At 55.9% G+C, this 12,867-nt stretch overlaps 1 protein-coding gene across 12 annotated transcripts in view; it reads right to left on the bottom strand.

The window, feature by feature from the left end:
- Positions 1-12,867, bottom strand: part of NCOR2 (nuclear receptor corepressor 2) — a 253,614-nt gene that overhangs the window by 70,292 nt on the left and 170,455 nt on the right. For all 12 annotated transcript variants that reach the window (XM_056349627.1, XM_056355454.1, XM_056356291.1 and 9 more), the window contains 2 exons: positions 10,270-10,324; positions 7,985-8,083 (listed from right to left, as the gene is read on the bottom strand). In XM_056349627.1, the coding sequence (XP_056205602.1) occupies positions 7,985-8,083; positions 10,270-10,324 (154 nt within the window). The remainder of the gene's footprint in view (positions 1-7,984; positions 8,084-10,269; positions 10,325-12,867) is intronic.

Raw genomic sequence — 12,867 nt, 5'->3', positions numbered from 1 at the left:
CCACGCAGCCTGGCTTCTCACGACCGCGCATGGCACCCTCTGCTCATGGGAGAAACCACAAAGCAAAACAAGCCGCTGCCAAAACAACAAGGAGAGGAAGAGGAATGTCTGCCGGCGACTTAGCTTTGATTGCTCGCATCCCGGGGCTGGGCTTGATGCTGTTGGCTGCAGAAGCAAGTTGAAAAATCAAAGGGCTGGGCTCAGATTTGATAACAATGATAGGGAGCATGGGGCTTGCTTGGTTCAGCTCCGACCACGATGGCCCGGAGCTGTGCTGCTCCTCCACCAGGAAACAACAAACTCTGCAAGACAGCAATCATGACATGGCAGAGACTGACAGCACCAGGGCCATGCCCAGCATCCCAGGAGGCACAGAACAGGCCCCATGCACACTCGCCAGCTCTCCGGCACCACAGGCCACGAAACACAGCCAGTGCCAGCAGCAAAGTGCTGGCAGCCAACAGCTGGGCTGCTCTGCCGTGCCACAGGAAAGCCCCGTGCCACCTCCCAGGCTGCTGGTCCAGGGGACAAGCAGCATGTGGGGGACAAGGAGAGGGGCTGGCTGCGGGACCGCAGGTGCCAGATGCTGCAGCACCACTCGCCAGGCCACAGCACAGCCATGGCCAGTGCACCCACCGCAGCGTGGGCACATCTCGGGAGCCTGCTGGGCACAGGGCTCTTCCTGGCAGTGGCCCCTGTGCAGCTCAGCCCAGCCCAGCTGGCGCTGGTGCCTTCCCACCACTCACTCCATCTCAGCAAAGCACAGAAGTGGTTTTTACAGGACCCTGCTTGCTCGGATCCCTGCTTAAATCACTGAGGGCTTTTCCATAAGAGGAAATGTTTCTTTTCTGGGTTGCTGCTGAGTTTTTAAAAAAGTGATTTGATTGCTCGTGAAGGGAAAATGACCCGAGGGGAAGAGAGCGTAACATTTGGAAGCGGTGGAGATGAGTCCCCACTCTGTCCCAGGCAGGGAACATGTGTTTTCTCTTCCTTGTGGTTTGCTTTACCCCACTCCCCCCTGCTCACAGCCCCCTGGCCACATGCCGACGCCCCCAAGCCCTGCCAACAAAGGAAGGTGTCGGGTAGGCAGCTCATGGGATGCAGAGCAGCATCCGTGCACACCACAGATGCGCTGAGGGCAAAGCAAGCCCTGTATCTTCGCAGAAACAGCTTTCTCCAGGATTTGCAGCTGTACTTGCGTTAGTTGCTTTTTAAAAGCAACTTAGCAACGATGTGACCTATTTCCTGTCTATTCCCAGTCAAACCTGGATCACAACAGATAACTCATCCTAAAATCCAACTGCTTCTACCACTTCCCGTCCTGCTGCAAAGCTGCTGCAGGACCCCAGTTGGGACCTGGATCCCAAACCCCCATCCTGAGCAGTACTCACGTGGGTACAGGTGCGGTGGAGCACTCGCCAGGAGGACACATCAACCTGCTGCTGGAGAAACACGAGCCTGAACTCTGGGACCAAGCGGATGGGGGGGTTCCACGTCACTTTTAAGTGACTGTTTTATTATGGCTAACCACAGACGCGGTCAAGCTGCACGGAAGAGCCTGGCTGTGGTGGCCCAAGGGTCCGTCACCAAGTGGTCCATCAGCAGCCCATGCCAGCACTACCCTGGAGGGAAGGAGCTGCACATCCCTGCCTGTCGGTGGCCGTCCCGCTCCAAGCCCGCAGCTCTCCCTGCTGTCCCTTGTGCTGCCAGCAGCCTGTGAGGCCGTGCTGGGACCCAGGGACCGAGCAGCCATCCTCCTGCAGCACTGCATCCTTCGATTCTTTTCCCAAATATGGCCACATCGTTCCCGTTTAATCACCCCCAAAACTGCAACTGGGATTTCAGGAATGCAAGTTTCCATTGTGTTTGCCCAACTGCCCTGCCTGGAAGGGTGGCAGGGCTGCGGGAAAGCCGCAACACCCTCGATATGGGGGAACGGGCATGATGCACCTTACCGGGACAGCCTGGGGGAGCCTCCTAGCCTGAAAGAGCAGGCACTAATGGAGGGTTGCAGGACTGATAGCTGGAACGCCACAGGCTCTCACACCTAACCCACCTCCTCTGCGCCGGCACCCCAATGCTCAACCTCACCTGTGACAGCACAGCACCGGCCACTGGGTGACAGCCCCTTACCAGCCCCGTCCACATATTTGGTACTGGGCAATCAAAGCATCCCGGTGAGGGCAGGAGATGTTCCCATTTCAAGGCATGGAGACGAATGCAGGGCCTGGTAGAGAGCATGCAGCAAAGTACGGGACAGGCTGCAGACCCCCAGCCTTCACCCGTGATGTCCCCAGCACTGCTGTCAGGCTGCCCTGTGAACTGGGAAGGGCCCAAGCTACGCTGAGCTGTAGGAAAAGCATGAGAGATGGGTGTTTTCCCAGAAACAACCACTTTCCCTGATAGGAACTGGTTTCTTTGCAGGTTGTATTCCATCAGCTGCTGAGCAGGACCTGCTGCCTCCAAACACCCTCCATGCTCACGGGAAGCCTGCTGCTTTCCATGAAGATGGTTTTGGACCACTTTGGAGGATTCTGGGGGTTAGCTGCTTTTGTCTGGATTGTTTTTGGCTACAAGGAGATAGATTTAGAGTGAGAGCCTGTACCGAACTGCACATACATGAGCACCCAAGGGATAAACGCTCTGCAAGTCTTTTCTCCCCATGAGGCTGCACTCAAGCAGGACCAGGACCATGGGGTCTGGCCAAGTTTGACAACTTCTATGGGTCTTGTGGCCTCAGCCTGGCCGGGCAGGTTACTCCAGCCACCAGCAGTGCTGTCACACTGCAGACCTGGCCAGAAAATGAGCCAAGTTCCATCATTTTGTGTCCCAGCTGTCCCGGCCCAGCCCATATGCGACGGCAGGATGGGGCAGAGCTGAGGGACAGGACAGCGAGCAGGGCTCGCACCAACATCCCATCAGCAGACGATGAGCCCATGCCCCAGCACCGACATCCCAGGCATCATTCAGCCAGGCAAACTGCTCCCTTACGGACTGCCCCTGCCTGCTCCGCAGATAATTTCAGTCCTCTTTAAAATACAGTGCTCCAGTCAGCACAGGCTTAAATGCTTACAGAATAATTTATTGGTATTTGTGGCAGCCAAGTTCACTGCCCACATCCAGGGCTGTTTCCGTATGATGTGCTGCATTATTAAACCAGGATATGACAAGTATCTCCGCACATCTGAAAGAGAAATTGTCAAATCCTTTGTCGCTAACAAGAAGCCACTCCCCAGATTGATGAAAATTGAATGCTTCCCAGAAAGAAGTATCATTCATCTTGTTAGCCCCTGTGGTTAGCGGAGCAGGGGCACAGGCGCAGTTTGCCATGGAAGAAGCAGTTTGCTGAGCTCCAGACCCGATTCTGGCAGCGGGGGGAGAGGTGACAGCACGGCGAGGCTGCGGGGTGGCCGGGACGGGCTGCAAGGAGCTGTGGGGCCGGGGGCAGGCAGCGGCTGTCCGGCAGCCCAAGCCCCCACGGCCCCCGCCGACTGCAATGGTGCTTCTGTGAGAAAAGTCACGGGCTTGTTTATAAAAATCCAGGCTGGGGCTGTTTATCCGTGCCGGCGAGGGGAATGGTTTGTGTTTGGGGAGGGCGGGACAGCTGGCGGGACGAATAATTCGATTTGGGTTTTGGCAGGGGGCAAGGGAAGAGGGTGGGCCTGGGAAAGGCTGTCGGCCCTGGCAGGGGATCGCACCGGCTGCCTGGCCAGGTCACGCCGCAGCCCCCGCCCTGCCTCCACAGCCCTGGCACCGCTCTCCAGAGGAGGAAGGGGGGGTCCAGGCAGCTCCGATCCCCCCAGGTGCCACCAAGCGAGTCCTCGCAAGCATCAGCACCACCCCACGGGGCCTTTGCGCTGGGGAATACTCGAGTGCTGTCTGACAGCAGCGCCGAGGGGGACCGGCATGACGGCACGTCCTGTGGGCTGCGTCCATCCACCGCGGCGTATGACTTCATCCACCTCTGAGTCATCCCCACGGCGGGCAGGCGGCTCCTCTGGCTGCCCATCGCCATGGCCAGCGAGAGCATCGAGAGCATCGGCAGCTTTGCCTGCTGGGATGGCCACCCGCCTTCCCATCCCTGCACCGCGTGGGAGCCCCACGGCTTCTCCCCAGGAATCTACCGGTACCACCGCAGGAATTATAACTGGCATACCGTGGCCGCTCCACTGCCATGTGGGTAACACTACTCCAAAATCAAAGCAAACCTATTCTGGAATAAAAACCCCGCACTCCACACAGAATAATTATGTTGAAATAGCATCACTTCTCTTCCAGCACCGCTTCAGCCCAACACTTGCGCTACCACAGCCTGGCTGAACAGCTTGCACATGGCGCTAATTGCCTAGCTTCATTTTTGGTGCTCCCTGCTACAGAACTAGGGATGTTCACAGAGAGATGCTCTTTGAAATACCCTGAAGAGCAACTGCAACAGCCCCCCCAGCGACACATCCGTGCAAGGGCCTTTCATTACAAGCTCATGCAAATTAATGCTTATTACTGTACACTGAATATTGGATCAGATTGTTTTACCACGACACAAACTTTTTTTTTAATTTTTTCTCCAGCGAGAAATGACACACTTGAAAGTTATTCCTCTTCCCATTGATTCCCCCCTCCCCCTTGCAGGGTTAAATGGCATTTTCCAAACCTGAACACAGAGGATTATTTTAGCAAGGACCTTCATCTCAGGAGCCTCAGTATTATGCATAATGATCCATCAGATGCGTACGCCTTTCATTCATCAGCACTGATGAAGGCGGTGTGCCGGGACCGTGCGCCCTGCCTTGGAGCAGGCGGCTGCTTGATTTTCTGACCAACTGGAAGCAGAATCATGTGGAGTCCCCAGTCTTGGCAGGAGATTTTTAGCAATAAGTAGCAGCTTTATGAGGAATATCCTTTGCCAGGGGACCATCAGCCAGGGAGCAGTGGGATTCTTATTTTTTAATGGACTTTTAATAAGTAGGCCACAATGATAATCTTGACACCAGAGCAGCTTTATTTCTACGTGTAATTATCTCCACTTTACTCTCAAGCTCCCTGCAGCCTCCAAGAGCAAATAAGACCACCAACCCCTCCGTGAGAAAAAGAGCGAGAAAACAGCATAGGGCCACTTGAAATGCTGTTTGTATCAGACCTCATTCGCTCCTCTCATCCGACACAAAAGGCGACCTCTCCTCTCCATCAATTAAATCTCACTTTTGGCTTTTTAACTGCTTGAACCCTTACCAGCAGGAAAATCCGTGCTCAGAGCATGGGCAGTGCTGGGAACGCGGCGCCACGTCTCCCAGTGTGTGCGCAGCCCCGTCTCTCCCCTGCATGACGCCCGTCCCTGCACTGTCCCACCATGTCTCCCACCCTTCACCCCATCACCACCACTGGTGGCTGAGACTGGGTAAGTGAGGCAGAGCCCCCAGCACAGGGGCAGCCCAGCACCGCCCGTCCCCAGCCACAGCTCCGACTCTTTGCGAGGGCACATGGGCAACAGGTTGAGGGACCTGCATGGGGTTAAAAACAACCCAGGACCCCCTGAGAACAAGCAGAGCGGCAGAGCGCCACGGCTGAGCCTCCCAGACCAGTTCCTCCCAAAGGAGCACACCTGCATGCAGAGGCAGAATTTGAGCAGCTTCCGAAAAGAGACTCACCAAGCAAAAATCCCAGCCAGTACCGGACCTGTCCCGTGCTTGTCTGTGCAGCCTGTGCTGACCCAGCCTGGCCCGTGGAAGCGGTCCCATCGGCACCATGCTCAGGGGAGACCCCGGCTCCGTGAAGGGGTGCAAGGGAGATGCTTCACCTCTCCCGCCAGCTTCTGGCAGGATTTTAACGACGCGTTCCTCCCTTCATTACCTTAAAATGCCACCCTAAACCAACTCTCTCCCCAGCACTGCCTCCCTCCGCAGCAGCACATCCTTCCCAAGCCTGCACACCAGTTCTTCCAGCGCTCCTCTGCACGCAGCCTCACAGGACATGGATGCAAGCGACATACAGAAATACTGGAGGTATACCCCAGCACAAAGCGTGCGTCTCAAGACCCCCTGAGACCTCTGGGGGAGAGCTCTTTCAGGCTGGATCATATGCAGCAACTCTTGTTCTGCACCTCTCTCCTACCGCTATTTGTGCAGCCACCCCTTGGCTCTTGAAGCTTGTCTGAACATCCCACCTTCCACCTGAGCATCCAACAGTAATGGGAAATATCCACTGCTTCCCCTTCCCCCCAGACTCCCGGATCTGGCTCTTCTTTCAAAATCCATGTTCTGGTCGACATCTGCCCCAGTGGAGATGCAATCCGTGCCCTTCCGTGTCTGGCAGCCTCCCTCTTAATGATTTATAAATATTACCAGCTCCTACTTGCAAAAACAGTCCTGCCTTTTACTCTGGTCAGCGCAGCAAGTCCCTGCTTCCAAAGGCTGGAACTGAACAAGGCTCCAAACAGCAGCACACAACCTCCACTGCCCAAGCTGGACCAGACTCATAAGCAAAGGAAAACGTGGTGGGAAATTCTGCAGCTAGCAATGCTTTGGAGACTTTTAAAAACCAAACCACAAATAGTACCTGCTGGGTGCAGGATGGGCAGGTCTGTGGCTGCTGGGGCAGGAAGGTAGGTGCCAAGCGTTAGATTGCCTCTCTCCCTCCACACTTGCTCAACTTAACATTGAAACCAGAATGAGCCGTGCTAAATGTCTCCACCGCTAACAAGAAACAAATGTGGCCTCATGTTCTAGTTGCTGTGATCTAACAAAACAGACCATGGTAAACACTATAAAAATGTACTGGAGGGAACCACCCTGTGTTTGCTGGGAGAGGGACTGGATAATCTAATAGGGCTTTATCCATCTCTAATGTCTCTGAAAAAAAAGAAGGGAAAATTGGGCCCCATCCATGACATTCGTCATGTGCTAGCTATTCTGATGTCTTAATGCTGCAGAAATCAAATTGGAGCGAGGCTACCTATCTGTCTCTCCATCAGGATCCAGACCCGAGCGCTGCTTTTTATGGCCATGCAGCGTGAGGAGCTGCTGATGTCAGCGGTGCCACGGGCCAGGCCAGTTTTTCCATCCCTATCCCCATGTTATCTGGAGAGATACTCCCTTTGCGGTCACCTCACTCTCCTCATGACATGGATAATTGTTCACTTTGTGGACCTGGGGATCCACCAGCAGGACCTTTGGTACCTGCCCACAAGGTTAGTGCTTATCTGGGTACCCAGGTATCACGGTATCAGCAGCACCACCACCATGGCCACGTCCAGATTTGCATCTTGGCCACGGTAACGGCGAGGGTTGATTCAGTCACCTACCTCAGCCACCCCACGGTGCCCTAGGTACCTGCCTGGCCCTTAACCAAAGGCTTAAGGGTCTCCTCTAGCTTCAGTGCCAAATCTGCCAGCTCCGGCGGGGACCCCAGACACCCTGCAGCACTTCAGACAGGTTTATATGCCTCTTCTCAGGTGGTCACCAGAAGTCGCTCCCACCCAAGCCGGTCTCCTCCCGTGCCTGCGCCCGCAGGAACAGCCTTGGACAGGCTCTGCAAGGCAGGAGCACCCTCACCCAGCTTCCCAGGAGAGGGAAGAGAGAAACAGGCCCCACTCAGCTCTTGCACCGAGCCACAGGCTGCATGGGCAACCCTGCGCTACTCCTGACGGGCGGACCAGGTTTTCTGGACTCACTCCATCCCCTTTGTTGAGCATCTTAGGTTTGTTGTTTGATTTTTTTAAAGCTACCGTGACCTTGGCACAGGGGCGGACAAATATCAGCTGCCAGAAAACAGCATGTTCTGAAAAGCTACACAGCGCAAAACCACAGCCCCATCACAGTCTGCAAGCAAGATCTCCATCTGAGGAGGGTGGGGGTGGGGAGGGGGAAGAAGCATTTGGGGTGCTCAGGGAAAGTGCTGCCGGGAAGCTGCGAGCGCAAAGCACTGCAAGCACTACAGCTCCTTGCTCAGCCCGAGGGACGACACTTCCAGGTGCGCCTCCAGCTCTTACCTGGCTCTTCCCACGCCGCCGGTAATTCCTTCTTACAAGGTTCTTGTAATTCTCATTCTTCTTGGTCAGGTAGTAGTACAGGACACAGTCTGCCACTGTCTGCAACGACACAGGCAAGTCAGGGAATGGGAGGTGCCAGTCCCTTGCACCGCTGACGCACAGGCTCCCAGGAGCCGTTCAGGCCCTGCCACCACCAGGTCTCCTGCTGCTTCTGAAGATCCACAGCCCAAACTGGCTTCCCCGCACCTCCCTCCCAAAGCCTGGAAGTGGATCTGGAAGAGGGGGACAATGCGTATTGTCCCAGTCAAAAGGCTCAGCTCCTCCAAGGGACAAATCTGGGCCAGCCCGCAGGTGCGTCGATGGAGATGGGGGTGCAGAGAAGAGAGCACCCCACGCTGGCAGCAAAGCAGGGGAAGGGCTGACCCCAGATGACTGTGGCAACTAAAGGCAGAGGAAGGAGAGCCGCCTGCCACCCTCTGTTGCGGTGACGCAAGGCACAACCTGCCACACGGCTGTCGGCTAGTTTTATTTCCAGCTGTTAAGCTTGCTGGCTTGAGTGCACGTGACTTTCTCGTGGACAGGGATCCCAGTGCTCAGGAGCTGCCATCCCAGCTCCAACTCCAGCAGTCAGCTCCACAAGCACCATCCCAGATCAGACACGGTAGGAAAACAGGGAGCCGTGGCTGGGACACAGTCTGCTCCTGAACAGCACAGAGCGTGCCACGCTGGGAAAAGTCCTTGGCTGAACTGGGTGGCCACCTGAAAACTGGTCTGGGGCTACACCTTCACATACAGGACAGGTGGTTGCATGAACAGACATAATCCCACAGACCCATCATGCCTGAGAGCGCCCAGGAGCGGGGTGCCGCTGCATGCTCACAGCGGTGCAGCACGGGGGCTGGGCTCTCCCTACATCCCTGTGTGCAGAGTGGAACCATTTGCAAAAACAGATTGCAACTTTAAAGTGTTAATTGGATCTCTTTCTAATCTAGCCCTGATTACACACACTCACGCGAACACAAAAACTTACAGTCATCTGTTCCAAGGGCTAAGATCACTATTTTTTTATAATGCAATTTAAAAATCTATTAATTCATTACATTGAGCCATACTTTGCATCTCTCTCCAACAGGATAATGGATGTGTTCTGTATCATAATTACAGCCTGATTTACAAATGAGTACAAATAAAATTAGAAGACATTTTACAGCTTGGAACACAGACTGGATTGTGAGCATCATCCAAGTCGCACCGCTTTCGGCTTTAACAAGTGGGAAAGGCTGCAAAGAGCCTGGTATCTTACGACAACAGCAGCAGCATGAGGTTGCCGCTGGCCTTTGCTTGCTGGCTGCTTTGGACAGGGAAGTCAAGGTCCTGGAAGTTACAGCCCCAACCCGAGTGATGCAGAATCCCAGAATAATTTAGGCTGCTGCAGGCTGCCCCCCTGAAAACAGAATGGTTCCCCCAGAGCGAGTGGATGCTGTGTGGATGAAACACAGCACGAGACAGGCAGAGGATGCAACTAACTGCAGGGACCAGAGAAGCAGCAGCTCTCACATGTTTTCTGCTCAAGAGAGCCTGTGGACCATTGCTGCCTTTCCAGGTTGGGTCTGTCCAGGATCTGCCCGGGTGGCCTGTCCCACAGAAGGTACCTGGCCTTGCTCAGAATGGGACTAGAGGCTCACTCTTCCTTCAGATCTCTGTTCCAAACCTTTCTTCCATCAGCCCAAATAACACCAAAAAGGCAAAGTCCAGGAAGCACAACAGAGGCTTGGGAAAGGTCAGGCCCTCCTGCAAGCAAACTATTCCCAAACACTGAGGGGAGCTGTGTGCGTTTACATGACACGAACCTGAACTGCTGGATGAACTGGGACTCGGGCCACCCTCAGGATCGCCCTCCTTGAGCAAAGAAGGGACCCCTCTGCTTTGTGCTGGGCAGCCGGGCACCCACCCACCCCCCGTGCGACAGCCTGGCTGGTGCAGAATGCCTGTGGGAGCGCGGGAGATGCTGGGAAGCAGCTCCCCCAGGCAGACCATGGGGTGGGCTGCAACGCCTCTGCGCCAGGCTGGATGCGTTTGCACATCCTGCGGCTCTGCGCTCCCTGGCTCTCCGCAGCTGACTCAGTCCCTGTCTCTGCAGGGAGCCGGGAGGCGTCTGGACCATCCCTAGGGCTCTGAACCACCCCCCCACCTGCAGGTGCCCAGCATCCCCTGGCTGCTTCAGCACCGAAGGGAGATGAAACGAGAGGGTGCGAGGCAGGTTAACGCCAGGCAGCGAGGCTTACCTTCCTGTCCAGAAATGAGGCGATCAGGCCGAAGTTCTTCGGATGCTGCATGAACCTGTGGGAGCAAGAGGGAGAGGGTTAGTATGGGTGCCAGCTCTGACCTCCCTCACCGCTGGGCTGCCGTGCCCCACATGCCTGGAGCAGCGAGGCCCAGCTCCTCAAGGGACTCAGGGGGTTGAGAAAATATTTGTCTGCTGCTCAGCTTCCCAGAAAGACAGGAACTTCAAATTTAGCCCAGTGGGGCCGGGCTAGTTGGGAGCTTCAACGCACAGATGTTCATCATGGGGTGGGACAGGGCAGAGGGGCTGGCAGTGCCTGACAGCTGCCTGTCACCCTGCTTGATGCCATGGCCACCCCATGCATCAGCAGGACAGGCACAGAGGCCAGCCGCGTGCCTGGCCAAGGCCACAGGATTTGACAAGGGAAGGGTGAGGAATCGCCGTCGATGGCCGTGCAGAAGCACCCTGTAGCACGGCGGGGGCTGACTCTGCCGCTGAGCAGGACCCCAAGCCCAGCTGCGCTGTCGGAAGCAGCTGCAAAGGATGGGAAGGGAAACCCAAACCCCAGGAGGAAGCACAGAGCTGCCAGGTCACCGAGTTGCTCAAGAGATCCCCAGCGGCACAGTGGCTCTGAGGAACGCCGTCTCCTGCCCAGCAAGCGGAGGAGCTGTCAGCAGGCTCGCCCACTGCTCCAGCAGCCCGGGAGGGTGCATCGCTCACCGAGGGGGAGCTGTGCCCAGGCAGAGAGATGCCTCCTTCAACGCATCCCTTCGCCGAGCTCGTGGGAAACATCGAAGGCCAGCAAGCCCTTGGCAGGAGGTGCTCCTGCTGGCAGGAGGATAGTTAACTGGGGTCTCACCAAAGCGTAGGGAGCCCGGCGAGCGATGGCTTTGTGCCAGGGCTGAGACACAGCGCTGGCCCCAGCGGAGAGGCTGCCACCAGCACGGGCACTGCCCCGGTGAGCCACGGCCAGGCCAGCCCCGCCCCATGCGGCACGTGCAGCTCTGCCAGCTCCCAGGAGCTGACGGATCTTTGCCCTGGGGAAACCGACCGGAGGCAAAAGGTGGGTGAGCTGTGGTGTGGGTGTAATGCAGGCGGGAGACGCTGAGCAGCGTGGTGCCTCCGGTCCTGCTGGCGATTCCCCTGGTGCTGCTGGCTGAGCTCTCTCCTCCTGTGCTGCTCAGCCCCACTGCCAAACTCAGGGTCAGGGCGCTGAGGGTCTGACCGGCTCCAGCCACGGCAGCAGAACGTGGTGCTGTCACCCACACACTGGTGCCTTTTGTGATACAGGACTGCCACCTGGTTTGGGTAGCACTGCAAGAACCCTGTCACTGTAACCAGTTACCAGAGCGAGGGGACCTCATCTAGCCAGCATGAGGCTTTTGTGGGTGACAGTCTGCGTTGGAGGGGACATGGGAGCACGGACAGCAAAGGCAGCACAATTCTCGGGCGCTTATTGGGGGTCCCTAGTCTCTACCCCAGGGGCAGCTGCAACCTTTCCACCATCAAGCATCTTGAAGGGTAAAACTTACCCGCCAGATACAACACAGACACCAAGGGAGATTCCCCCAAGATACGTGAATAAATAAGAAAAAAAGAAACCAGAAATGCTAGGGGAACAACAACAACAAAAAAAAAAAAAAATAAAAAAAAAAAAAAGGAAAAAAGGAAAAGCAAAGCAGCTGGGCTGCTCAGCCAGGCTGGGATCAGGGCAGAGCTGGAGCTGTCTCGTCATGCTGTACGCAGCACAAACCAAGGGGTGACCAAGCAACAGGGGTTTCAAGGCCACGTTATCAATGATGCTAATGCAGGGTCAGGGGCAATGCACACACAATCCAGTGTTTTCCACGGGCCAGGCCATGCTCCCATGAGGAGGGATGGATGCTGCGTTCTCACATTGCCCAGCATGACAGGACCTCGATGCCCAAGTGGGATAAAGGCGTACCACAGCCATTCCTCCTCCTTCACCAGCAAAACACAGCCCCCCTGGGAGCAGGCTAGCGATAGGCTCTCAATGGAGAGACCCGAAACCCTGCCCAGAAGCAAATCAAGTCAGCCTCTTCCTCATGGTTATGTTTTGATAGCTAAAATAGTTCAGACCTGCAGCCTGCCGGCCTTGCAGTGCCTGGCTGTTTCCTCCTGCCATCAGGGCTGAACACAAGGTTGCATCAGGTTTTCATGGTCTCAGCAAGAGGCCAGTTCTGGGTCACAATCATAGATGACGCAACTCTGGTTCACCTGAAAAACCCAGGCCAGAAGCTGCAGCATGCCAGGCAGCTCAGCTACCTGCACATCGGGACCCTGGCAAGAGCTGGGGCAGGACTCCCTTGGTCCTCCTCACAGCTCCTAAGTACCAACCTCTTAAAATGAGCTTTGTGAGAGCCCTGAAATCCTGCTGTATTTATGCCCCGAGCTCCGTATCACCCACGGTGATGACACAGAAACCACCGTGCACAGCAGGATGCAGGAGCTGGGTGTGGATTCTTCCAGCCCCATTAGCCAGGCATGGCCCAGCCATTAAAGACCAAGTAATTAGCCTTTGCGTCATTTGTGGGCAAGGCTGGCTGTTTGGAGTGTCACATTTTAAGGCTAATTAGCA

The sequence above is a fragment of the Falco biarmicus genome, chromosome 1, assembly GCF_023638135.1.
Source record: "Falco biarmicus isolate bFalBia1 chromosome 1, bFalBia1.pri, whole genome shotgun sequence".
Taxonomy (NCBI): Eukaryota; Metazoa; Chordata; class Aves; order Falconiformes; family Falconidae; genus Falco; species Falco biarmicus.
The sequence above is the reverse complement of the archived record's forward strand: the minus strand, read 5'-3'. Positions and strand labels throughout refer to the sequence as shown.